This window comes from Moesziomyces antarcticus (assembly GCF_000747765.1).
Source record: "Moesziomyces antarcticus DNA, scaffold: scaffold_v10014, strain JCM 10317, whole genome shotgun sequence".
Classification (NCBI taxonomy): Eukaryota; Fungi; Basidiomycota; class Ustilaginomycetes; order Ustilaginales; family Ustilaginaceae; genus Moesziomyces; species Moesziomyces antarcticus.
In genome coordinates, this window is record NW_014638996.1 from 205,993 (window position 1) to 230,802 (window position 24,810).

General features: G+C 61.4%; 11 protein-coding genes across 11 annotated transcripts; 5 read left to right on the plus strand and 6 right to left on the minus strand.

Moving 5' to 3' along the window:
- Position 1: 1 nt before the first annotated feature.
- Positions 2-2,076, minus strand: PAN0_014d4904 (uncharacterized protein; the record flags this gene model as incomplete). Its single annotated transcript, XM_014799610.1, has 7 exons — positions 2-574; positions 657-868; positions 922-995; positions 1,141-1,188; positions 1,329-1,496; positions 1,600-1,715; positions 2,014-2,076. 7 exons carry the CDS (start codon positions 2,074-2,076, stop codon positions 2-4), a joined length of 1,254 nt encoding a protein of 417 aa, XP_014655096.1.
- Positions 2,077-3,354: 1,278 nt separating this feature from the next.
- Positions 3,355-6,837, plus strand: PAN0_014c4905 (dolichol kinase; the record flags this gene model as incomplete). The annotated part of the gene is made up of 1 exon (XM_014799611.1): positions 3,355-6,837. One exon carries the CDS (start codon positions 3,355-3,357, stop codon positions 6,835-6,837), a length of 3,483 nt encoding a protein of 1,160 aa, XP_014655097.1.
- Positions 6,838-7,132: 295 nt separating this feature from the next.
- PAN0_014c4906 (uncharacterized protein) lies at positions 7,133-8,031 on the plus strand (the record flags this gene model as incomplete). The annotated part of the gene is made up of 2 exons (XM_014799612.1): positions 7,133-7,934; positions 7,997-8,031. The coding sequence occupies 2 exons, from the start codon at positions 7,133-7,135 to the stop codon at positions 8,029-8,031; spliced, it is 837 nt and encodes a 278-aa protein (XP_014655098.1).
- A 327-nt stretch (positions 8,032-8,358) lies between these two features.
- PAN0_014d4907 (uncharacterized protein) lies at positions 8,359-9,065 on the minus strand (the record flags this gene model as incomplete). Its single annotated transcript, XM_014799613.1, has 3 exons — positions 8,359-8,513; positions 8,593-8,765; positions 9,055-9,065. The coding sequence occupies 3 exons, from the start codon at positions 9,063-9,065 to the stop codon at positions 8,359-8,361; spliced, it is 339 nt and encodes a 112-aa protein (XP_014655099.1).
- Positions 9,066-9,682: 617 nt separating this feature from the next.
- On the minus strand, positions 9,683-10,233 carry PAN0_014d4908 (pre-mRNA splicing factor; the record flags this gene model as incomplete). The annotated part of the gene is made up of 2 exons (XM_014799614.1): positions 9,683-10,013; positions 10,109-10,233. The coding sequence occupies 2 exons, from the start codon at positions 10,231-10,233 to the stop codon at positions 9,683-9,685; spliced, it is 456 nt and encodes a 151-aa protein (XP_014655100.1).
- Positions 10,234-10,476: 243 nt separating this feature from the next.
- On the plus strand, positions 10,477-12,993 carry PAN0_014c4909 (glutamate-tRNA ligase; the record flags this gene model as incomplete). Its single annotated transcript, XM_014799615.1, has 1 exon — positions 10,477-12,993. One exon carries the CDS (start codon positions 10,477-10,479, stop codon positions 12,991-12,993), a length of 2,517 nt encoding a protein of 838 aa, XP_014655101.1.
- Positions 12,994-13,119: 126 nt separating this feature from the next.
- Positions 13,120-15,848, minus strand: PAN0_014d4910 (uncharacterized protein; the record flags this gene model as incomplete). Its single annotated transcript, XM_014799616.1, has 2 exons — positions 13,120-15,216; positions 15,288-15,848. The coding sequence occupies 2 exons, from the start codon at positions 15,846-15,848 to the stop codon at positions 13,120-13,122; spliced, it is 2,658 nt and encodes an 885-aa protein (XP_014655102.1).
- A 636-nt stretch (positions 15,849-16,484) lies between these two features.
- PAN0_014c4911 (vacuolar protein sorting-associated protein 28) lies at positions 16,485-17,171 on the plus strand (the record flags this gene model as incomplete). Its single annotated transcript, XM_014799617.1, has 1 exon — positions 16,485-17,171. One exon carries the CDS (start codon positions 16,485-16,487, stop codon positions 17,169-17,171), a length of 687 nt encoding a protein of 228 aa, XP_014655103.1.
- A 75-nt stretch (positions 17,172-17,246) lies between these two features.
- PAN0_014d4912 (cell cycle checkpoint) lies at positions 17,247-18,187 on the minus strand (the record flags this gene model as incomplete). Its single annotated transcript, XM_014799618.1, has 2 exons — positions 17,247-17,279; positions 17,366-18,187. 2 exons carry the CDS (start codon positions 18,185-18,187, stop codon positions 17,247-17,249), a joined length of 855 nt encoding a protein of 284 aa, XP_014655104.1.
- A 635-nt stretch (positions 18,188-18,822) lies between these two features.
- On the plus strand, positions 18,823-22,263 carry PAN0_014c4913 (26S proteasome regulatory complex, non-ATPase subcomplex, Rpn2/Psmd1 subunit; the record flags this gene model as incomplete). The annotated part of the gene is made up of 1 exon (XM_014799619.1): positions 18,823-22,263. One exon carries the CDS (start codon positions 18,823-18,825, stop codon positions 22,261-22,263), a length of 3,441 nt encoding a protein of 1,146 aa, XP_014655105.1.
- A 249-nt stretch (positions 22,264-22,512) lies between these two features.
- Positions 22,513-24,411, minus strand: PAN0_014d4914 (threonine aldolase; the record flags this gene model as incomplete). The annotated part of the gene is made up of 1 exon (XM_014799620.1): positions 22,513-24,411. One exon carries the CDS (start codon positions 24,409-24,411, stop codon positions 22,513-22,515), a length of 1,899 nt encoding a protein of 632 aa, XP_014655106.1.
- Positions 24,412-24,810: the final 399 nt, after the last annotated feature.

Genomic DNA, 24,810 nt, shown 5'->3' on the forward strand with positions numbered 1-24,810 from the left:
ATCAGGCGTATGCCGGTGACGCTGAGGATGGCGGCGTGTGTGCCGAGACTGGAATGCGCGAATCGAGTGCGAGCCGGCCAAGACTGGATGATGTCGAGGCGAGTCGGAGAACGGACCCCAATGTGTGTGGGCCAGATAGCAGCGTACGTGGTGCTACTTGCAGATGTGCAGCGAAGCTGAAATGCCAGTCGAAATGCCGATTGTCGATGGCAATGCGATGACAGTGCGATGACAGGTAGAATTTGGCGTCCAAGCAAGTGAACGAGGTCGAGGTGAGGTTGAGATGAGGAGGTAGGGAAGTGGGAGGCGGTGAGGAAGACGTCAAGTGGAGCGGAGCGAGCAGACTGGCTCGAATGACGGAACAGCAGCAGCCCAGCAGTCGAGCGCGGGAGGGCCGTGGAAGAGTGCGTGCGGGAGTGCCAAAGAGTGCGTCGGGGGGAGCACGACTGACCGAATCCAGAGTACAGGAAGTTGCAGTAGCCACGCAGGCCTTTCCAAAAATGACCACAAGAGGACGCTGTGACCCGAGGCGAGCCAGAGGTGATGCGGCCAAGAGGAGGTGAGGTGCATTCGGCTGCGCAGTGTCAAAGTGGGCCATCCGCCCAACTTATGCCCTCACCATCCCATCCCGCTCGTGCGTCGGCTTGTGCGCTCACTCGCTCGCCCGCTCGCTGCGCTGCTGCTGCTCCAAGTGGAGTGACGCCCGCAGCGGGGATCGGACCCGGGAGCGTCGATTTGGGCCCAAATTCAGCGCGTCGACTTGCGGTGCGTGCAGATGCAGCTGGTCGCAGCTGCTCGAGGGCAAAAAAGCAGCTCGAGAGGAGCCATGAATTTGGAGCTGCAGCGGGGTCCAATGTCCGGCTCGGCCCTGCGCATCGAAAAGTGCAGCGCCGCGACTAAAATAAATTAACGTCGACGCACCCGCCAGCCAGCCAGCCAGCCAGCCATTCACTTCATGATTGACCTCTTCTTCTTTCTTTTCGGCACCGTCGTGGCTGCTCGGCGATCATCAGGCTGGTCCTCACAGACATGCCCAACGATACACTCAGGGACGAACAACGAAAGCGCATCGAGGAGTGGGTTGCAAGCAGGTCGAGATCGGCGCGCATTAAAATGAGATGGAAAGTCCGCTCCGCCGACCCCCACTTTTTGGTCATTGTTTCGGTCTCGGTCAAGCCAGGAGAGCACCTGCAGCAGCCGGTAACAATGGCGAGCAGGATCGGAAGCGCCAGCTATTTTTGATGCCAGCCTTGCCTGGATCTCATGTAATGGGCACTCCAACTGCAGGCGCCCGCCCGTCGCAATCGCTCGAGCCTCTTTGCACGCACGGTCGGCATCCACTCGGCATGGCCAGCTCTGCGCGTTGGTGGTTGGGCTCGTGGGCTGGCCGGTCAATTGTTGCCCAAATGAGTCCGCTGCAGCTCCATGCCATGCTTGTCTGTCGATGGTCGCTTTGTCGTGACTGCGTGCGGAGCTTGAGCGTCGACTCGAGCGTACTGCAAAGCGGGCGACTGCGACATCGGAAACTCCGAAGACATGTGCTGCGCTCTATCGTCCCGAGCAGGAGCAAGAACCCCAAGGCCCAGGCCGCAATCATACGTACAGTAGTGGCAGCTCGTGATGGCAGCTCGAGCCTGCATTTTCTTCGATGTGGCTCCGCCTTTGAGAGGCCGAGAGTCAGGGCCCAGACCAAAGATGCGCAGCCAGCCACGACTCTGACCCATAGAAAAGGGCAAAAGTCTGGAGCGCAGGTGTCCACCCCTCAGCTCTGTCCGCCTCAACACGGAAGCTCCGATCGATGTGTCATAGCCGCACTGTCAATGCTTTGTGTGCGCGAGTCGGTACGAACAAGCTTCACAAAGCTTGTCGCCAGGCCAAAGGCTAACTTAGAGACAACTTCGTTTGACTTCGTTTGCGCAACTTCGGAGATTAGCCCGGAGCCCCAAGCTCGAGACTGTTAGATTCTGCTTGCCCTTGCCCGTACGCGCAAAACTTTTTTTTCTATCTACGCACTTTTGATGATGCTTCGCGTCGGGTTGCGCGAGGTGACATCATGACGTCACGCGGCGCTGCCATGGTCGATGCTCGACAGACGTCTTGACCTCCACATGCACTCAGCCATCCTTCCTCGGCCAGGCACCGCTGTGCCAGAGAGAGGACGAGGACGAGCGCGAGGCGAGCGGCTTAGCGCAGGAACATTGATCGTCCGACGAGCTCTAAAGTTGCCGTTGCCGGCTGTCGTGTGGTGAAGCTGCCCAAAGCGAGCTCGACTGCCATTCGGCCGTCTTTCTGGCCCTGGACAGCCTCCATGAGTCAAAGGCCAAAGTGAGCGCGACATTGTCGGTGTGTGTCCGGCTCGAACGTGCCCAGCCAGCCGTGCGGTTGAACCTCGGGCGGATGCAGACCGAGCAGCCTTCTTTTGCTTTCGATTCTCGCTGCGTTTGGTCGAGCTCAAAGTGCGATGCGAGCCGGATGAGGAGCCAAGATGACCGGTATCGCTCAAAGTCGATTGCGTAGCAGCGGAGGGGCAGAATCGAGGGTCCCGCCTCGTCAAAATCCTCCGAGCGAGCAAATCGGCTCTAAGCCGAACCGCTCGGCCAACTCTGCCACGCGTTCACAGTCTTGGGTGAGCAGGGCAGACTAGCCAAAGCCGCAGCAGCGTCACCGCTCGCTCGATCTTTTTTGTCGGTGGCTCCCTTCCGATCACGGCTTAACAGCCAGATCCGAAATCCTGGGGGCGACTCGAGTGTTTGTACTGTGTGCAGCTGCAGGTGGCGTCACGATCCTCGCGCCTCGGCTTCCGCGCGATGACCGTTTTTGCTGAACCCTGACATGCCAGCGCCGCTCCAACACAGACAGACACACTCGCGTTTCGCTCGGCCGCTTTTTCGCCGCCGTGCGGATTTGCAACTCCGGGCAGAGCACCCGCTTCTGCACTCTGCAGCCGACGCCAGTCATGGATTCCTGATTCCAGCCGAAACCAGCACGTTGCCGCAACTCTCACGCGCTGCCTCTCGTAACTCGCTGAGTCGCGCGCAGCATTCAACACTTGCCTGCTGGCCTCGCTCCATTCGTTACCTTGCTTCTTCTCCGTCAACACAACCAAATCGACCCTTGGTACACGCCCGAGTCGCATCAGACACACCGCTCGTCGCTGGGAACCGCAGCGCCGTCGGAATATTTCACCGATCGATCATACGCAGCTCGGCTCTGGAGATGGAGACATATCTTCTCTGACCCTCCAATCGAGCGCCTCCGACTCGGCCCTTCTCGCAACGCCTGCGCTTCGGCCGCTCATCCCCACACACGAGAGTCGCTCGCATCCGTAGCGCCACCTGCATCTTGCCAGCCGACATGGAGCGCACATGGTCCACCGACTCGGTGGCCTCCATACCCGAAAAGTCGCTGCCTGACCCTGCTCGTCTGCGCAAGGCCGCTCGCAGGCTCTCCAACCAGGCCCCCGTCGACGGTGCAAGGGAATGGCGCAAGTCCAAGCTGCACTCGACCAATCCCACCACCTCCACCTTCTCCTCCAACGGCCACGCCAACGCCTCCAACTACGACTCGCAAAACGCCAAGGCCGGCCCATCGTCCCGCCGGCTAAGCTCCAGCGCCGCCGCATCCTCTCAACCGTCGCACGCCACCGGCATCCGCAGGCGCAACATCCTTGACTCAGCCGCCGCATCGGCCAAGTCCAGGAACGCCCAGTTCGACGCGAGGCTCAAGCGTCACTCGTTGGCCACTAGCTCAGCAGCTTCCTCACCCTACCCTCCATCCTCCCCTGGCTCGTACGTCGAATCCTGGCCCTCCGCCTCCGACGACTTTTCCGGCTCGTCAACAGATCGCCCCACTCGCCGTCGTCGCTCCACCACCGTCGAGTCCAGAGAGGCTTACTCCGCCGATCCTTCCGCCGACGGCGCTGGCGGATACTCTTCCAGCTCCGACCAACACTCCTCCAGCTCCGAGTACGAGCCATTCGACTGGGACGTCGGCCGAAAGCGAAGAAGCTCCGAACGTCCACGCTCCGTCGCTCCAGACCACTTCTTAGTCGCCAATCCGTCCGCGATCAGGCGCATTCCAGCTTCCTCGTCGCCACCACCGCCCGGCGCTTCTGGTTCGCTTCCAGATTCGCGTCTCTCTTCTCGATCTGCCAGGTTCGCCGCTCCCGGTCGAAGAGCGTCACCAAAGAAGCACGCTCAGCCGCTTCCTTCCGATGCATCTTCCTACGCAGATGAGCACGCCCGATCAGCAGTGCGGCCCAGCCGACAATCCATTCTCAGCCGTGCCATCGGAGCAGCCACCTACCTCAGCTCCTCCACAAAAGCCGGATCCTCCACGCCTTCCAGCCCCGTCTTGGCCTCGCACCCCCTCCCAAAGTCCAAGAGCGCAGCCGCCACCCTGGCCGCCACATCGAGAAACACAGCGGGCGGCGAGCTGGCTGTGAAGCCACGTGCCGAAGGGGGACGCTCTTCCCCTTCTTCCAACACAGCCGTCGCAAGCGCACAGCACCAGGCCCAGTCCGCATCCGTTGGCAGCAGATCGCAGACCCACTGGCAGCGACTCCGCGTCAACCCCTCCATCGAGGCTCTGCTCATGACCCTCGCTTCGTGCGCAGCCTACTACCTTCTCAAGACGCATGCCAAGCTCGAGACGCAGAGCCACGCCTCGGAAGTCGGTTTCGTGACCATCATCAGTGCACTCTACTTCTTCCTCCGCGACCCGGACGAGCAATCGGCTATCTGGGCCACCGATCATCGCAATTATCGATCCTGCCCTGAGGATGGCGCTCTCAATGCGCTGCTCCTGCCTCCGCTGCTTGCATGCGCGACCCTTTTCTCGGCGTTCCAAGATCAGGCCGCAGGCCGCAGCAGCCCACGAGCTTCGGGAGAAGCGCTGCCCAATCCGCCCTGGATGATCGAAGGCCCACCCGTCATCCTCAGCCACAACCGCAAACTCGCCGGCGGCATGACCACGCTGGTCGTCTCGCGCTACTCGCTCGTCAGCACCATGTGCCTCACCTCGACCGTGCTGCTCTGCCACCTGCTCGCGACCAAGTGGATTCGCAGGCCGCATCAGTTCCCCAAGAGCAACTGGGCTAAGCTGCGCAGCTTCACCGCCTTTGCTAGCGTGGTCGCAGTCGCGCTCGAGGCGGTCAAGGATGCTGCCGCCTTCTATGGCTTCCCGCTCTGGTCGAATCTGGCCCGCTGGGAGGTCATCACCGCCGCGCTCTTCTTCCAGGCCAACCTGTACACCATATCGCGTCTGGCGCGCAAGAGCTTCACTCTCGGCGAGCTCGGCATCGTAGCCTCGACCGGCGTCACGCTCAGTATGGAGACGCTCCATCTGTTTGTAGCAAAGTTGCTCCCCGTCACCACACCGTACGTCAAGACGTTCCGACGCCCGACGCCGCTGCTCATCTTCCAGCTCGCGCTGATCGTGGGTACGTTTATGGTCGGCTTCTTGCTCTCCCCGCTGCTGTATCTGTCGCGCAACCTGGCGCAGAAGCCCACACATCGACTGCGCTGGCCCGACAAGCGCGACCTGCACAGGCGACTGCTGGCGGCGTTCTTCTATCTGTTCGCCACCATCTATGTGGTGGGCGTGCTGGGCATGTGGGTGCGCTGGCTGCTCGTCAGGCGCGATCCGTGGCTGTGGGCCTTGTCGTTTATGCTCAAGGGCTCCAGGCCATGGTCGCGCCCCGTGCTCGTGGCTTATTGGGTGTTGTTGATCTCCATCTCGATCTCGTGCTGGCAGGCCGTGGTCGCGAATGCGAAGCGGTTCAGGGGGCTCGCCAATTCGTACCAAAGGCCTATGCTCGGGCCCAAGCCCGCGGGAGGAATCGCAGCTACCAGCAATCAGGCGTACTTGCAGCAGCAGCAGCAACATCAGCAGCAGCAGCAACAGCAACAACAGCACGAGCAGCAGCAGACCAGTCAAACTTCGGCGCCGACCGTGGTGCTCTCCGTGGCTCCTAGTCCCCACGCACCCGGCGGCGTCGAGGTGAAAACCGAGGGTGTCGCTGCTGCTTCGGCATCCGAAACACCCAACGGCTCTGTACAGCGTGCATCCCCAACGACTGCGGGCCCAGCCAACGGCAGCCTGAACGGACTCGGGATCGAGGCGACAGCGCAGGCAAAGCGCGGGGTCGGTGTAAACCTCAAGCTGTCGACCTTGAGCGGCAGTGCATCGCTCCTGGCCAAGGAGCACAATTCGGCGGCGATCAAGAAGGCGTCGTACCTGTCTCTGAATGCGCGGCGCAAGTTCTTCCATGCGCTGGCGCTGCTGCTCTTCGTGCCGGGCATCGCGCTGGATCCGGCGTTTACGCATCTGGGCTTCTCGCTCGCCTTCTCGATGTTCATCTTTGCCGAGTACGTGCGCTACTATGCGCTGTATCCGTTTGGCGCGGCGCTGCACGTGTTCATGTCCGAGTTCCTCGACCACAAGGACTCGGGCCCCGTGATCCTCTCGCACTTTTACCTGCTCACTGGGTGTGCTGGGCCGCTGTGGCTCGAAGGCAACTCGAGGATCTTGCAGCAGACGGGCGTGCTGGTGCTGGGCGTCGGCGATGCGTTGGCGTCGGTTGTCGGCAGGAGGTACGGTAGAGTGTACTGGCCAGGTGGGTCGAGCAAGACCGTAGAGGGAAGCTTGGCGTTTGTAGGCAGCATCATGGTGGCTGCCTGGGCGCTTAGGCTCGTCGGATGGGTCGAGGACTTTAGCTCGCTCAAGTACGGCGCTGTCGTCACGGCGCTTGGATTGCTCGAGGGGGTCAGTGACCAGCACGACAACTTGGTCCTGCCCATCTTTGGGTACATTGTGGCGTCGTTGATTGGGCTGTAGTTGGAGTTGTGCGGAAATGCAAAGCAAATTGTGTCCGACCAAGAGCTCCGTGACGATGCGGAGATGTGTGCGGGTAGAGCGAAGCTCGAGTGCGGAAGCGGGTGCGGGTGAGGATAAGCTCGGAGGTCCGGCTGTGAGCGGTCTTGAGCTGGAGCGAGTGCGGGACGTAGCAGAGGTGCGGGAAGGGATGCGGAAGTGGTGGTGTATATATGCTGCTCTCTGTCAGCGTTCTCCCTTGTCGACCCATCCACCACCGCCACACGAGGATCTTCTAGTACTTGAGGGACATTGCACCATGGACTACATTCGTCAGCTTACGGGTAGTGCCAACCTGAAGGCCAACAGCTCGCGGGGCGAGTCTCCCATCTCGGACATTGTCGAGACGGCCGAAGAGGCGCAGATCAACATCGACTCGGCCGTCCAGGCGGTCCTTCATGCAGCTGAGGTGGCTCGACACGACGACGCCGACGACGCCGACGACACCGACGTCGACGCCATGGAGACGAAGGACACCACGTCCAGCCATGTCGGCGGCGCTACTCAGGTCGATGTTCAGCCGGTGCGATTCGAGCAAGACCCCACTCCGGCTTGCGATGCGGGCCAGGCCGGTTTGACCGAGGAACAGGCTGCTCAGGCACTGCGCTCTCTGTACGATGCCGCGGAACAGCACGATGGCCAAGTCGAGACTCAGGCCAGCCCTACGGGTCAGATTCGCTTTGCCGATCAGGCAAGCCCTGCGGGTAACGTTCGCACCGCCGACGCGATGGACGAATCCATGCCGCTGTCCAACCAGCCCGAGCCTGTGGACGTTAAGCCGAACCAGCACGAGGCTACCCAGGAGCCTACTATCGGTCTCAACATCCGCGACGCCAATGGTTACAGCACCATCTTCCGCTGCAAACCCTCGAGTAAGTCCCCCTCCCCATCTCTCCCTTTGACCGCAGGTACTGACTCGTATCGCGGATGGATTGTAGCCAAGCTGTCCAAGGTGTTCAAGGTGTTCGCCAAGCGCTACCAGACCGAACTGTCCAAGATCCGATTCATCTCATCCGACGGAAGACTGCTGCCCAAGTGCAACCCCAATCTCACCGTCCAGAGTAAGTCCGCATCCAATCCTACACTGCCGAGAAGCATGTACTGACCCCATCGGCTTCTACAGGTGAGGGATTCGAGGACGGCGACGAGATCGAGTGAGTACACCAGCCCCGCAACGTGCAAGGTGCAACAAAAGGCTGACGCTTGGAGGGTGTATAGTGTGATGCTCGAGCAGATCGGAGGCTGCCATGTCGAACGCATCTAAACAACAGGCGAAGCGATCTTTCCCCATCCTGGAGACTAAAAAGCAATGCTCAGCTTCGCAGCATCGAGACGGATCCTTCAAGACGAGTCGAGGCGCACAAGCAGACGGGGCGACAGGCATTCGAGTTGCGACACACGACTTGCGGCGCGTCGTCACGCAATGGCGAGAAAAACGAATGATTAGGCGGTGTACTAGACGTCTCGCAGTCGTGCACAAGTGGATCAGAATTGGGCCGAGATGAAAAGGCGGAAGTCTTGCGACACATCCGCAGGCGGAGGATTCTTGTGACCTGGACCAGCGTCACTTGGTCCCTCGGGGTTAGAGATTGGTCCCTTGGTATCGAGAATAGGAGGACGCCATCCGCGCGGGGGATCATCTGCACACAGAGCAATGCATCAAGTTCGAGCGTCAGTATGCGTGATTTGTGCTCTCTGTGCTAGTGTGAGAAGACGTACCGGAACCAGGCGGTTGTCCTGGCGACAACGGTTCTTCAAAGGGGTCCGCGATGATGTGTCTCTTGGCAGGCGGCGACACCGCGTCCGAGCCAGACCTGGGAGGAACAGCTGCGGTGCTGACCATGCCGACCAGGACGAGCAGCAAAAGAGCCGAGACCATGCTCAGGCCAGCACTGGGGCAAGATGTAGAGACACGCATGATGTTTCGCGACAGAGTCCAGCTCGGTTGAGCATTCTCTTCTACTGCCGCTACTTCGAGGCATATATAGGATTCTGGTCGAGACGGCTGTGGTTGTCATTACGATGCTACGGTACGCATCTTGGCGACCCACTCTTCAGCGTTGGTGCCCACCCACCAGATGAAGCGGGAGGGGCGTTGACACGCAGCCCCTTTGTGGCCACCGACACACGAACGCCATCACCGGCAACGTGCAGGCACAATGACCATATCCTCACACGCACAGTGCGCCCATGGTTCCCGAAATGCCGAGCGAAGATGCCGGTGGATGAAGGAGGCGTTTTTGTGGGTTTGCACCCTCTCTCCCATTCGACACGGTCCCGTCACTTCATCCCGGCTTGGACTCGACCCACTCACATCCGCCATTCAGCCACAACGTCACAATCGCCAAGCGGAAACCACCCACCCAACAAGCCGACCAAAATGATGAAAGTGCAAAGCCAACGACGATCGAGTGTGGCTTCCATGAAGCGTGTGGACACCCAACACCGCCGCCGAGTCGACATTACTTAAAGACCGGGCGGATCACGGACCGGATGTTGAGATGGCTTCGGCTTTTCAAGGTCGCCGGAGATTTGGGCCTGTATGAGGTAAGCCCCCCGGCAGGCACGCGCAGTGATGAAACGATGAACGCCAGGCCGAGTGCAAATGAACCGAGATGGGGTCCGATGAAGTTTTTGCAATTGATACAATACAGGATGGCTTTGCTGCCGAGATTGCGGACGCTTTGTGCGCGGAAGTCTTTTGCTGCGAGAGTCGGTAGAGAGTGGTTGAGAATGCCGATGCCGATGTATGGGAGGGTACGAGGGTATCTGTCGGCGAGGCTGGTGCGGAAGCGGCTTTTAAAGGCGATCATGCGGTGTTCCTGAGGACAAGGACGACCGAGTCGCCGCGGAGGAACATCTTGGAGATGAAGCGGTCCTTGTTGACGGGCTTCTTGCCCTTGCCCTTGGGCACTTCGGTCCACATCTCCTTTACGTTTTCGAGCACCATGTTCGAGTGGCGGTCGAACGCCTTTACGCGCGCGAGCAGCTTCTTGTTGTTGCGAAGGGCAATGAGGATCTGCGTGTGGTTGCGCACCGACTGCTGAAGAACGGAGAGGGGTCCTTGTGAGATCTCGTACTGCTCCAGCTCGCGGATCTGCGACTGGTCGAGCTCGGACTTGGGCACGTTGACGTATTGACTGTGCGTGGGTGCGAATCGGTCGCGACAAGGAGAAAAGAGAGGTGAGTGAGAAAGCCGAGCGGTGAATGCGATGCGAGAGAGCGTGATACTTACCTCATTGTATGGAAACGGCGATGATGGTGACCAGCAACGATGTGATGGTCGAGACAGAGGTAGCGGATGTGACCTTTGGCAGAGTTGGAAGCGGCAACGCCGAAATTCGGCTCCGACCTCTGCATCGACTTAACGGCACACCCGAGCGCAACACGGCTGACTCGAAAATGGGCGATGCCAAGTCCAAATCAATGATCCAGAATCTAGCTATATCGTGCTGTAAAGTGGTCTCAATCAATAAATCACCTTCCTATCGAGTGCAAGGTCTGAAGCGCCTTTTCTTCGCCGCGAAAAAGTTGGCTCGGCTCCACCGCCTTCCCTCCTTCCTCCACCATATCGAAAGCGCTTTGACTGCATCTCAACCAGTCATGGCTTCTCCTACGCTCAAGCTCGACCCTCAGGCGAAGGTCGCACCTCTTGCGCCCCTCGCCCTTGCCAAGCTCGTCAGCGCCGCCGACGCTGCCCAGTCCATCACCCTCTCCTTCGAGGACGGCGTGGCTCCCACGCTCCTCCTCCCCAACGCCGCTCCCGTCGAGGGCTACGTCCACATCGTCCGCGAGCTCGCCTCCTACTACGCACAGCTCGGCCTCTCCGGCGCCGACAAGGACCAGAGCGCCCAGGTCAACCTCTACATCGGCCAGGGCGACAACCTCGCGCTCGCCAACTTCCAGACCGCAACCGCCATCGCCGACGACCTCGACCAGCACCTTGCCCTGCGCACCTTCCTCGTCGGCCACTCCATCACCGCCGCCGATGTCGCCATCTGGGCCGCCGTCCGCACGAGCTCGCCCGTGATCGGCCTCGTCAAGAAGGGCCTCCACAACCACCTCCAGCGATGGTTCAACCACATCGACTCGCTCGCGCCCGTCTCGGATGCGCTCGTCCAGCTCGCCGACGCAAAGGCAGAGAAGTTCAAGAACAAGAAGACCGCCGCTGGCTTCGACCTCTTCCTCAAGGACGCCCAGCAGGGTCAGGTCGTCACGCGATTCCCGCCCGAGCCCTCAGGCTACCTCCACGTCGGCCACGCCAAGGCCGCCATCCTCAACCAGTACTTTGCGCGCCAGTACAACGGCAAGCTCATCATCCGCTTCGACGACACCAACCCCAGCAAGGAGAAGGAGGAGTTTGAACAGTCCATCATCGAGGACCTCGCGCTCCTCGGCATCAAGGGCGACGTCACCACCCACACCTCGGACCACTTTGACACGCTCTACAAGTACGCCATCCAGATGATCCAGCTCGGCAAGGCGTACGCCGACGACACCCTCCAGGAGCAGATGCGCGCAGAGCGCATGGACGGCATCCCCTCCAAGCGTCGCGACGCCTCGATCGAGGAAAACATGACGCGCTTCGCAGAGATGTCCACCGGCTCCGCCGACGGCCGCAAGTGGTGCCTGCGTGCCAAGCTCTCGTTCGACGACCCCAACAAGGCCATGCGCGATCCCGTCATCTACAGGTGCAACCCAGACGTCTCGCACCACCGCACCGGCACCACCTGGAAGGTGTATCCGACGTACGACTTTGCCTGCCCCATCGTCGACTCGATCGAGGGCGTGACGCACGCGCTGCGTACCAACGAGTACCGCGACCGCAACCCGCAGTATCAGTGGATGCTCGATGCGCTCAGCCTGCGCAAGGTCGACATCTGGGACTTTGGCCGTCTCAACTTTGTTTACACGCTGCTCAGCAAGCGCAAGCTGCAGTGGTTCGTCGACAACGGCATCGTCGGCGGCTGGGACGACCCGCGCTTCCCCACCGTGCGCGGCATCCGCAGGCGCGGCATGACCATCGAGACCATCCAGGAGTTCATCCTCGCCCAGGGCCCCTCGCAGCAGATCATCAACATGGAGTGGGACAACATCTGGACGATCAACAAGCGACACATCGACCCCGTCGTGCCGCGCTACGTGGCGCTCGACAAGGAGGGTGTGGTCAAGGTGAGCGTCAAGGGCGCACCCAAGCGTCACTCCAAGGAGATGCCGAGGCACAAGAAGAACGCCGACCTCGGCAACAAGGTCACCGTGTTCGACGAGGTGGTGTACGTCGAGCAGACGGATGCGCGCTCGTTTGCGCAGGGCGAGGAGGTGACGTTCATGGACTGGGGCAACGTCATCATCGACTCGAAGCAGACCGATGCGGCTGGCAACGTGCTCTCCATCGAGGCCACGGCCAACCTGGACGGCGACTTCAAGAAGACCAAGAAGAAGGTGACGTGGCTGGCGCCCAGTGCGTCGGACGCCTCGCTGGTCGACGTGAACCTGCTCGACTTTGACTACCTCATCACCAAGAAGAAGCTCGAGGAGGAGGACAACTTTGCCGACTTTGTCACGCCCACCTCCGAGTTCCACAGCGTTGCACTTGCCGACCACAACGTGGCTGCGCTTCAGCAGGGTGCAGCCGTGCAGTTCGAGCGCAAGGGCTACTACATTCTCGACAAGCTTGCTGGCAAGGATGGCCGGGCCGATTTCATCAAGATCCCCGACGGCAAGGCAGCCACTTCGGCATCCAAGGTTGCTCCCGATGTGGATACGGAGGCCAAGAAGGCTGCAGCTGCCAACGCGAGAGCAGAGAAGGCGGCTGCTAAGGCCAAGAAGGAGCAGGAAAAGGCGGAGAAGAAGGCCAAAAAGGCGTTTGAGAAGGGCGATGGTGTAGGCGTGGTGGCTGGCAAGGTCAAGGCTGGTGTGGCTGCAGCCACCGCCGGTCTTGCAGGCGCTATTGCAGCGAGAAACGACACAAAGGACGCCGACGACACGACCAGCAAACACTTCCCCGAGATCATCGATACCGGCAAGGGCAAGATCAACATGTACGAGGCGCCCGTCATCACAACAAACATCCCCACGCCCGTCACAACCAAAATGTACTCGATGAACAAGATCCTCTAAACCCCCCTCGCCACAATTCCCCTGTTCAATACGACAACATCTTGTCATGTACTCCTGCACTTGGTAGCACTCGAAAAATCCAGCGTGTGTTCGCACAAGGCTCAGATTGAATGTGTGCAGCTAGGCTCAAAAGATGTTCATGTCCTCAAAGTCGTCGTCGTCCTCTTCGGCGGCAGCTGCGAGTGCCGCACGTGCATCGAGGTCGTCGGGGTCCACATCGACGGCTTCGGTGGTGCGGCGCTGGCGCGCGATGCGATCCGCGTACTGCGTGCGCTTGACCTGCAGCAGCGTATCCTGCCCAATCACGCGCTCCAGTACGGGCGGCTTGTCCGTCTCGGCCTGCTGGGCAAGAATCTCGTGTGCACGCTGGCGACGCTCGTGCTCGAGCCGTGTCCACTTGCGGATAACGCGCTCGCGCTCCTCAATGGCGCGTTTCCGCCGCTGCTCCACCTCGGGCATCATGGTCACCACAAACAGCACCACCGGCACCACCCAGCTCGAAGACACCATGCGCGTCACCCATCCGTCCGCGTGCGGCGTGCCTGGTTGCGCGGAAGATCCCGCAGCTCCACCGCGCGTCGATGCGGGCGGCGGCAACAAGCCGAGCTCAGCATCCTCCGAGTCGAGACCAATAAAGGCCATGTGGTCGATCCACCAGTCGTACGTGAACCTCGAGCGTGAGCGGAAGCGCGCGGGCGCCTGCGGCGGCGGCAGCGGCCGCAGCGGCTCTTCCGTAGCTTGGCGCTCCACTTGCTCTTCGTGCGACGGTGCGCTCGGCACATTGTCTCCCGCGGGCGCAGCGACGTCCGCTCCGACTCCAGCGCCTCGATTCTCGCCTCCCGCAGCCCGGTTCAGATTGCCAGGAGCAGCGTCGCCGGCGTCAGCGAGGGGGGGACGTGGTGGCGCTGGTCGAGGCTGCATCCTCTGCCTCGCGCGCTCGCGGCGCTGGACGATGCGGAAGCTCTCGAACACCACGTACACCGCCGCCATGCCGATCACAAAGTATCGCTTCACGGTGTCTGCACCAGGCAGCATCACCGAGAGGAGGAGGCCGACCTTGAGGCCGACGAAGAACATCGGCACCAACACCGCCGTTACATCTGCCAGCGTGACGGTGCGCAGTCCGACGATCCAATCTCGCACTGCGCTCGTCGCATGGGCAAGGCGGCCGCGCTGTTGAGGTGCAGCGACACGTGCGGCATCAGCGTCGATTGCGCGGCTGGAAGCGCCGGCCCTGCCGATGAGAGGAGCCGATGAGGCGGTTCCGAAGAGGCTGCCGAGCCTGATAATGTTGTCGATCTTGTCGATCATGGAGCGAAGGACGGTGATGCGTTCGAGCAGCGTGTTGAGCGCCTCGCTTCGCTCCACGTCGATGGGCTGGCTCGAGATGCGCAGAAGATACGGCAAGCCGCGGTGCGAGACCTGCTGGTAGAGATATTGCATCTCGCCTTGCGATTCCGAGGTCGAGCCCGCACTGCAGTCTGAACCGGGCAGCGCCACGGGGTCCCACCCGAGCAGGGTGATCTCGACATCGGTCAGGAGCTCGCTCGGCGGCGAGAGTTCGGGTGCTGATGAATCATCTGGCCGGCCGGACGCAAGCTTTTGTGCAGCCACAGCCTGGTTGTAGATGGCCTCGTAAATGAGGACGTACTCGTCGCATGCTGATTCGAGGACTTGGACGAGCAGAGGCCAGTTTTGTGGTGCAGTAACGCGGAGGGTCTGCTCGAGGACGGCGTGAGCGTCGGCCGACGCCTGGCTTGCTCGCGCGGTCGCTGGCATGGCTGCAGGGCGTGATGTGAATGGCGAAGCGCCATCTGTTTGAAGGGAACAGGGACCCTTGGGAGATGCGGCTGAGCTTGAGCTTGGCAGAGGACGTGGGTCGGAAAAGTACGGCTCGAACTGAGGGGTGGGGCGCGAAGGGGACTGAGTGCATGCAGCCACGTGTAGCGATGAAGCGTTGACGTCGGCGTGGTGGGTCAGGGGAACCTCGTTGGCGAGTGCGGAACGGGGCAAGTTTTGAAGCTGTTGCTCCAAGAGTTGCTGCTGCTGTTGGCGCAGATAGGAGCTGCGGCGTGAGGGGGTGGGTCGATTTTGTGGGTCCGACCACGCGTCTGGCCGAATGACCAAATGAAGGGAGAGAGGCTCGTCTTGCTCGAGCTTATCGTATGCACGTTCACGTTGCAGAATGGGGGCAGAAAGTGAGAAGGGGAATGTCAGCTTTGGCTATCCGCAGATGTGTCCCCTGCCAAGATAGGGTGAGGCACGGGCAGATTTTGCTGGTTGAGCGCACTTACGTTCTGGGCCAGCTGCGCGAGTAGTTCCGAATCTTGCAAGATGCGACCGGAGCGAATGCAGCGCATTCCTTCGGCGCGAGGCGCTCCAGGCCATGTGCGCTCAATGTTGCGCTTGAGGGAAAGAACCGTGTCGGTGAGGCTGGCGCTGACCACGGCCGAATCCTTGTCGAGTGAGGGGCACTTGATGGCCACGGCAATGCTGTTTCGACCGTCTATCGAAGTGGAGCTCGAAGCGCGCGTGTGATTTGAAAGCACTGGGCCTTGATCGCGCTGATGCTTTGGCTCATGCTGGCCGTCTTGGGCATCGGTGGTGGGAGTGCGAGGGAATGCCGGGTCCGACGAGACAGGAGCGTCATTGGGCTGAAGGTCTTGCGCTTGGTGAGAGCGGACAAAGTAGGATGGTGGTGGCGATGCTGCGGTGGAGGAGGATGGAGAAGATGCATGCTGCGGAAGCGAGCCGGAGGGGGATGACATAGCGTCGTGTGTGGTGCCGAGACGCTGTGGTCTTTGGCCGTGGCGATGCTGGTGGAGATGCAGTGGTGGATCGGTGCCGTGGTCCATGATGGATTTGCTGCTTGAGACAAGGACAGGACAGTGGCGGTGTTGAGGGCGAGATCACCAGGCGCTCGATCGGTCAGAGCAGCAGGCCATCGTACTGTATGCTTGAATAAGAACTAACTCAGCCTCAAGCGCGGCAGCTCCGACCCAAGCTGAATCCGCCGATCAAGGTTGAATGAGCTGAGCAGCAGCCAAGATTCGAAGTGTGTGGGAATGCTGCTCGTGTGCGAGCGGATGATCCGAAGAAGAGTGATGCCGAGGTGACGGTGTGATGCGAGCATGGAAAGATGCGGGTGAGCCGAATCCCTCGGCTTTCTGACGTGGAGGCAACGGGGTCCTCGCGCATGTGCGTTGCCGGTCCAGCGCGCAATTTGTCGGTGCCCCGCTCGCCATCTGGTGCATGGCTGTGCCTCGCTCAGCTGCTGAAATCCAGGCGTTGCGCGAGAAATCGCCGATTCAAGGGACCCACTCTCCGCACGGATCCATCCCCAGACTTGCCCTCCACCGTCACATCCTGCCATCCCTTCCTCGACCGCCCGCAGCTCTCATCTGGTTCTTGTCCCGTTCCGCAGCCGTCGCTACGCCTTGCGCGGCGCTTCTCGCAACCGTGCGCTGGCCCACAACGTCAAGTTCCTCGCCATGTCCGGCTCTTCGTACGGAGAGCTCAATCCATACGAGGAGGCCAGGCTCTACACCAACAACCATGACCGCGAGCGCTACGAAAACATGGCGACGCTCTTTAGCTTGATCGTCGCCCTCGACTACCTTGAGCGCGCCTATGTGCGCGAGTCGATCTCCGAAAAGGAGTACGCACCCGCGTGCACGCGCCTGCTTGCGCAGTACAAGACCATGCTCAAGCTCATTGTCGACCAGGAGAGCTCGTCGTCCAAACCCATCAACGACCTCAACGACTTTATGCGCACGTACAACATGAACTACCTCGCCGCCGTGCATCGACTCAACGTCGGCGTGCCTGCGACGGTGGAGCACGCCTCGTCGTCCACCACCCAGTCGTCGTCCGAACGCGCAAAGTGGGTCGCCGAGACCACGCAGAACTTCATCACCTTCATGGATGCGCTCAAGCTCAAGCTGCGCGCAAAGGACCAGCTCCATCCCATGCTCAGCGAGCTCATGCGCGGATACAGCCGCAGCGACGAAGCAGCCAAGGACCAGGACTCTAGCGACACGCGTGCCAAGCTGCTCAAGTGGCTCATCACCCTCAACCAGATGAAGGCCAGCGACGAGATCGACGAGGACCAGGCACGCCAGATGCTCTTCGACGTAGAGGGCGCCTACAACAGCTTCTTCCGCGCGCTCCAGGACTAGACTGCTTGAGACGTTGACGGTGACATTGGGGAAAAAGCCCGAGACTAGTGTTACATACGGCACGCAAGGCGGCCCTCAATCCTCGCGCACCACCCCAGGCAGGAAGAACTGTGCACGATATTCAGACAATGCAACGGACTCTCAATCAGCTGTCCGAACGAGAGTGGTGATGAAACGGCCAAGCGAGAACTTACGGTCATGACTCCGCTGCTCTTATCCACATCGCCAATGTAGACGTAAAAGATGGCGCAGTGGTTGGCGCAGATGCACGCGATCGTCGTGGTGGCTACAATGTAGCTCGACAGAAACTTGAGGAACGACTTCATCTCGAGATGCACGCTCTTGTGCTCGGCCGGGTCGTCCGGAGCCTGTGCGGTGCTCGACTGCGACGCCTCGATGGTGGGATGCGCCAGATTCGACCACGTCGTGTCCAGGCTCACCTCGTCCTCCGCCACCGACAGACGCAGCTCGCCCTGACGATTCGCCGACAGCGTCACAATATCCGAGAGCGACCGCATGTGCTCCGCCACCGTGCGCAGGTTGAGCAGCTTGGGCAGAATGATGTGCACGTCCGGTTCCGGACACAGCGGCTCCACCACACGACTCATCTCGGCCGGCTTGAGCACCTTGATCAGCACATCCTGCACCACCTCCAACTTGGCGCCCGTGTGGCTCTGCGCCGATATCGTAAAGCTCAGCAGCGGATCCTTGCCCCTCTTTGCCAGACGCAGGATCACGCTGTACGCATTGTTGGCCGACCGCAACGCCTTGAGCAGCGTATCCGGCGACACCTCGAGGTTGATGTGGTTCTGGAAGTTCGACTCGATCCGGTAGTCCTGGAAGATGGAGTCCACCTGCATCTGCGACCAGATCTGCGTCCCGTCCGTATCGCCCAGGCAGATCATGTGGATCTTGTCCGGCGTGAGCTTGAGGATGCACTTGTTGGCCACCTTGCCGATCGACTGCACCACGCGCGTGAAGATCGACACGTCGGCCACCTGCGTACGAAACCGCATCGTGGGCGAATGGCGATGGTCGCCTGGCGCAAAGGATAAGGCGCTTCCTAGCCTCTGATCGCGTGCTATGTGCGCATTCGCCACTCCGGAACAGTGTTGCTGGTGATCGTGACGGGAAGGAGCTTCGAAAGCAGCCAAGTGTTGGACTCGCGCAAAGCTCAGTTCGACGCGCTGCCAAGTGGAGGTTTTCGCAATTTTTTGTTAGACCACCACTTCTCAAGTCTTGAAATAAATTCAGCTGCAGTGGAGGTTTTTGTCGATCACATCGCGCTCGCCCTCGGCCAGAGCTGCGTGGAATTGGAGGCACGAAGAAGCCAGCGCTCGGCCCAACCAACAGACCCGAGTCGCGTCGTCAGCGGAGCAGCCCTGAGCCGCTTCAGCCTTCCCACGCAACGCCCTCGCGAGCCAGTCGTATTCCACCATCTCTTACCGCCCACCACCACTCGGACGTTCTTCGACTCGCTCAACGTCTGTCCTGTCCGCACATCTCTTTCTCGCCCCTTTCACCTGCCCGGCGCGATCTCACCACCACTGCAAACGGCAGTCAGAATCGGCATCTCCATCGGCGTTCCTGGCCTCCACCCGCGCTCCTCGAAAGAGCCTCTGCTCCGAGCTTCTCCACACTGGGCGCAATCATGGTCGCCCCCGTCACCTCGGCCGCGGGCATCGTCGCCCTGCTCGACGAGCAAGAACCCGAGCTCCAGTCGTACGCCCTCAAGCGCCTCGATTCGCTCGTGCACCAGTTCTGGGCAGAGATCGCAGACGCCATCTCCAAGATCGAGATCCTCTACGAGGACGAGCGCTTTCCCGACCGTCAGCTCGCCGCCCTCATCGCCTCCAAGATCTACTTTCACCTCGGCGAGCACGACGAGGCGCTCATGTTTGCGCTCGGTGCCGGCCCGCTCTTCGACGTAGAGGTCAAGGACGAGTACGTCGACACCGTCGTCTCCAAAGCCATCGACAAATACATCCAGGACACGGCCCCTCTCTCCGCCGCTTCCACCACCGCACAGGCCGATGCCGATGCTGCGGCGTCCAAAGCCGCAGCCCAGAAGGCTCCCATCGACCCGCGCCTCAAGAACATTGTCGATCAGATGTTCGCGCGCTGCATCGCAGACAAGGAGTTCAAGCAGGCCCTCGGAATCGCCCTCGAGACTCAGCGCCTCGATATCATCGAAGAGGTCTACTCGGTCACCCACGACGCAGAGCTGCTCACCTACGTCCTCGAGAGCTGCGTCGGCGTCGTGCCCTCCATCGAGGTCCGCAACCAGATCCTCCACCTCCTCGTCAAGCTCTTCCAGAGGCTGCCAAACCCGGACCACTTCAGCATCGGCCAGTGCTACGTCTACCTCAACGCCCCCGAGCTCGCATCCGAGCTCCTCTTCAATCTCATCCAGCACGCGCATCAGCCCTCGAGCTCGTCTCAAGCCAACACCCCGCACGACCCGCTTCTCGTCACCTACCAACTTGCCTTTGATCTCGCCGAGAGCGCCACCCAAGAGTTCCTCGAAAACGTGCGCAGAGACCTCTCGTCCAAGTCCAGCGCAGCCGCCTCCGACGTCAAGACCGAGACCGTCGAGGCGGATGCAGACATGAACGGCGCCTCCGATGCCACCACGGTGCAGTCGTGCGTCGACCGCGTCCGCTCCATCCTTCAGGGCGAGGAGAGCATCCAGCTCTACCTCGAGTTCCTCAAGCGCTCCAACAAGGCCGATCTGCCCATCCTCAAGGCCACCAAGGAGGCTCTTGACGCACGCAGCTCCATCTACCACTCGGCGCTCAGCTTTGCCAACGCCTTCATGAACGCAGGCACCACCTCGGACAAGTTCCTGCGCGAGAACCTCGAGTGGCTCGCAAAGGCGTCCAACTGGTCCAAGTTCACCGCCACTGCGGCCCTCGGCATCCTCAACAAGGGCAACCTCAAGGAGGGAATCAGCATCCTGCGTCCCTACCTGCCCCAGGACGGCGTCACTAGCAGCGTCTACTCGGAGGGCGGCAGTCTATTCGCGCTCGGCCTTATCCACGCGAACCACGGCGCAGAGGTCATGGAGCTGCTCACCAACACGCTCAAGAGCAACCCCGCCGAGATCGTCCAGCACGGCGCCGCGCTCGGCCTCGGCGCCGCAGGCATGGCAAGCGGCAACGAAGAGGTGTACGAGGAGCTGCGCAACGTGCTCTACACCGACTCGGCCGTCGCCGGCGAGGCGAGCGGGTACGCCATGGGTCTCGTCATGCTCGGTACCGGCTCCGAGCGCGCCGTCGAGGAGATGCTGCAGTACGCCCACGAGACGCAGCACGAAAAGATCATCCGTGGTCTCGCCATCGGCATCGCCCTCCTCTTCTACGGAAAGGAGGAGAAGGCCGAGGCCATGATCGACACGCTCCTCGCAGACAAGGACGCCATCTTGCGCTACGGTGGTGTCTACACCATCGCGCTCGCATACGCCGGCACCGCCAACAACAAGGCGATACGACGCCTGCTGCACATTGCCGTCTCGGACGTGAGCGACGATGTGCGCCGCGCTGCCGTCACCTCGCTCGGCTTCCTGCTCTTCCGAAACCCCACCCAGGTGCCCAGGATCGTCCAGCTGCTCTCCGAGTCGTACAATCCGCACGTGCGATACGGCAGCACGCTCGCGCTCGGCATCGCGTGCGCCGGCACGGGTCTCGACGAGGCCGTCGACCTGCTCGAGCCCATGACCAAGGATCCCGTCGACTTTGTGCGTCAGGGCGCGTGCATCGCGCTCTCTATGATCTTTATCCAGCAGAACGAGACGCTCAACCCGCGCGTCACCAATGCGCGCAAGACGTTCGACAAGATCATCTCGGACAAGCACGAGGACGCCATGGCCAAGTTTGGTGCGGCGCTCGCGCAGGGTCTCGTGGATGCGGGCGGCCGCAACGTGACCATCTCGCTGCAGAGCCGTGGCGGCAATGCCAACATGCCGGCGATTGTGGGCATGGCGCTCTTCACGCAGTTCTGGTACTGGTTCCCGCTCGCCCACTTTTCCGCGCTGGCGTTCACGCCGACGGCGCTCATCGGACTCAACCGCGAACTGCGAATTCCGGAGTTCGAGTTTGTGTCCGAGGCCAAGCCGAGCCTGTTTGCTTATCCGACGTCGTACAAGCCTCCGTCGGAGAAGAAGGTGGAGCGCGTCGAGACGGCCGTACTCTCGACCACGGCCAAGGCACAGGCAAGGCAGAGGAACAAGGAGCGCACCCGTGCGCAGGCCGAGGGTGCGGGTGATGCGATGGACCTCGACGATAACACCGGCGCTGCCGCCAAGAAGGAGGACGGCGATGTCGCCATGGAGGAGGATGGTGCCAAGGGCGCATCGGGTGGCAAGGGCAAGCCCAAGAAGGAGCGCAAGCAGGAGCCGCGTACCGAGGTGCTGCCCAACTACTCGCGCGTCACGCCGGCCCAGGTCAAGTTTGTCACCTTCCCGCCCGAGTCGCGCTTTGTGCCCATCCGACCTGTTCAGGGCCTGGGCAGCCGCGTTCGTCAGGACGTGTACAACACCTCGTCGGTGGCTGGCAAGCTGCTGGGCAACTCCTCTCCCGCGCCGGGCGCGAGTGGTACCGTGACGCCCTCGAGTCACGGCGGAGCGGTGGCTGCGGTTGCCGGCGGCGTCAAGTCGCTGTTGCAGCAGGCGGTCGGCAATGCGGCTGGTAGCGACAACGGCGCGCAGCCCGCTGGTGGCGCGCCGGCAGCTGGTGCAGGACCGACGGCGGAGCAGGCCAGGAGTATCCTGACGTCGGCGATCGGAGGTACGGGCGGAATCTTGCTCATGGTCGACAGGAAGCCCAACGACGAGTTCCGCGCACTCAAGATCGGCGACTCCAACGACGACGATGGCGCCACGCAGCAGCGCAACGATGCGCCGGAAGAGAGGGCGGATGATGACGAGATCAGCCCCGAGGATGCTGCGGCCATTGCGGCTGCCATGGCGGCAGACGACGACGAACAGGGCGACGACAAGGATCTCAACAGCGTCGCTGCCCACCAGGGCCGCAGGGATCGTGATGGAGGCGACGGCGCGGCTCCTGGCGCCGGTGGCCTCCCAGAGGCCCGTTAGACCGATGCCACAATGGAAAGGATCGCATCCTGATCCAAAAGCTTATGATGTATCCCCCCACACGTTTCCCAATACAGTTTTGCGAAGTTCTTTCTCAGTCATCGAGTGTGATGGCTGCATGCTCCCGCGTGAGGCGCGCATCGATCCGGTCTGTGTCTCTCAATGTGCTCTGATGATCGAAACGCCAACTGTCATTCCACGCCGTCTAAGTAAAGTAGTGTCCACAACCACTGCGCGCTTGGTGGGGGTTCAACCAGCGATACCGGTGGAGCCTTGCTCGAGTTCGCGTTCGAGCTGAATCTTGCGCGCCTCGTCAATCTGCTTTGTGAGCGGGTCGAATTCGGCCATTGTCCTGCAGATGAGCGCGGCGTCTTCGAGGAAGGCGTTGACGCTGAGCCTCAGCTGTCTCACGGTGGTGGCGAAGATCTTGACGCCCATTTCGACATAGGCGGTCTCGTTCTCGGGGCGTGGCGACGACGGGTTGAGGATGGTGAACTCCTTGCGCACCTCCTTGGGCTTGAGCTCGCGATCGACGGCGATCGACTTTTGCAGCGTGAGTGCCGACTCGCGGTCGGGGAAGGGAAGCACGAGCGAGACGCTGTGGCGCATGTCGTCCGACGGCTTGCGCGACGACGTGCCGATGGTCTGGAACACCAGTCCGCGGTTCTCGATGCTGCTCGAACGTACGTGGCCTGCGCCATTGCTGCCGCTGTTCATGCTGCTCGAGTAAAGCCCAGCACCGCCTGTGGCGACGGTGACGGGACCAGTGCCATCCTTCTTCTCCTGCTTCATCTGGCGGATGAGGTCGAGCAGGTCATCGATGGCCTGCTTCTCGATCTGGTAGTGCACCACCATGCGGCCGCCACCGAGCTTGATGGGCTGGGGCAGCGCCGCGGCGCGCGCGACGAGCTCGGGGATGGGGATGTCGATGGACGACGTGTCGAGGAAGACCATGCTCGTCTCGACGGGCGCCGTGAGCCTCACGCCGAGCTTCTCGAGCTCGCGACCGGCGTAGCGCGCCAGCTGGTGGGTGGCGTTGAGCTTCGGGAAGTTCTCGAGCACACCCACACGCGCCGCCGCCACGAGCGGGCCGACTTGGCGCACACCGGCACCGTAGAGCTTTCGGAAGTGGCGCACCTTTTTGATGAACTGCGCGGGTCCGACGAGGATGCTGCCGATGGGCGCACCGAGCCCCTTGGAGAGGCAGAGCGAGACGGTGTCAAAGGGGTCGCAGAGCTCCCTGAGCGACAGACCCGTCTCTGCGGCGACGTTCCAGATGCGCGCGCCGTCGAGGTGCATGATGAGTCCGAGCTTGCGCGCCTCGGTGGAGATCTTGATGATCTCGTCCTGCGGCAAGATGGTGCCGTTGAGCGTGTTTTCGAGCGAGATGATGCGGGTGGGCGAAAAGTGGATGTCGTCGCTGAGGTTGAGGTTGGGCTTGATGTCCTCGTCCCAGCGGAGATGGTGACCGTTGGAGGGAGCGACGATCTCGGTGGAGGCGCCGCAGTGGAAGGCGATACCGCCGGCCTCGTAGCGGTGGATGTGGGCGCGGGTGTCGCAGAGGATGGTGTGAGGCGGCTGGTGGAGGTGGGTGCGGAGTGCGAGCTGGTTGGAGAGCGTGCCCGAGGGGACAAAGATGGCGGACTCCTTGCCTGTGAGCGCGGCGATCTCGGCCTGGAACGAGTTGGTGGTCTCGTCTTCACCGTAGACGTCGTCGCCTCGCGAGGCCTCGGCCATGGCGCGGATCATGGACTCGGTCGGGGCGGTGATGGTGTCGGAGCGGAAGTCGCGCGCGAGCAGCCGCTGTTTCTTGGCATTGTCGATGCGGCCGGTGGGAGGCGAGGCGGGAAGCAGAGGTGCGGTCTTGGCGCTCTGGCGGGAGGAGGCCGATGGCAGGCTGGAGCCGCCGTTGAGTTGGACGTTGATGGGTTTCTGCGTCTTGGAAGGGCCGTGAAACGGATCAACCGGCTCGGATGGCTGAAGTGGGTACGAGTCGGTGGTCATCTTGACGTTGGAAGGAGCACCTGACGAAGATAGCGAGCGGCGGGACGATGGAAGGAGCAAGGCAGTCCGCGAGACTGGGAGCAAAAGCGCGAGGCGAGGGGCGATGATGTGTGCCGTTGCGACTGCGTTGGCGCGGAAGAGCATGTGGTGGGGAGCCAAGGTGCGCTCCGTGGGTAAGTTAGATGAGCAGAAGAGGCAGCAACAGCAGAGTGATGTTGACAAGGAGCGGAGCATCCGAAGCCGTATCTCTCAACCTTTCATTTCACGACTTCGGAAAGGCCGCCGCTGACTGGCAATTTTCCCACTCCACTCGCGAGCGGCGCGGAAGCATCCGACACCCGGACAAGCACGACGTGCATCGTCCTTGCGCTGTCTCTGGCTGCTGCTTTCGATGAGAGTACCGCCGCGACCGCCACTTTCTCCTGGTCTGCTGCCCACTGCTGAGCAGGCGGCTGCCCAGCATCGACCAAAGAAGATGGAGAGAAAAAATGCGGCGGTAGTCATGCGGTGTTTCGGCTCTGGTCAGGCTGCAATTTCGGCCAT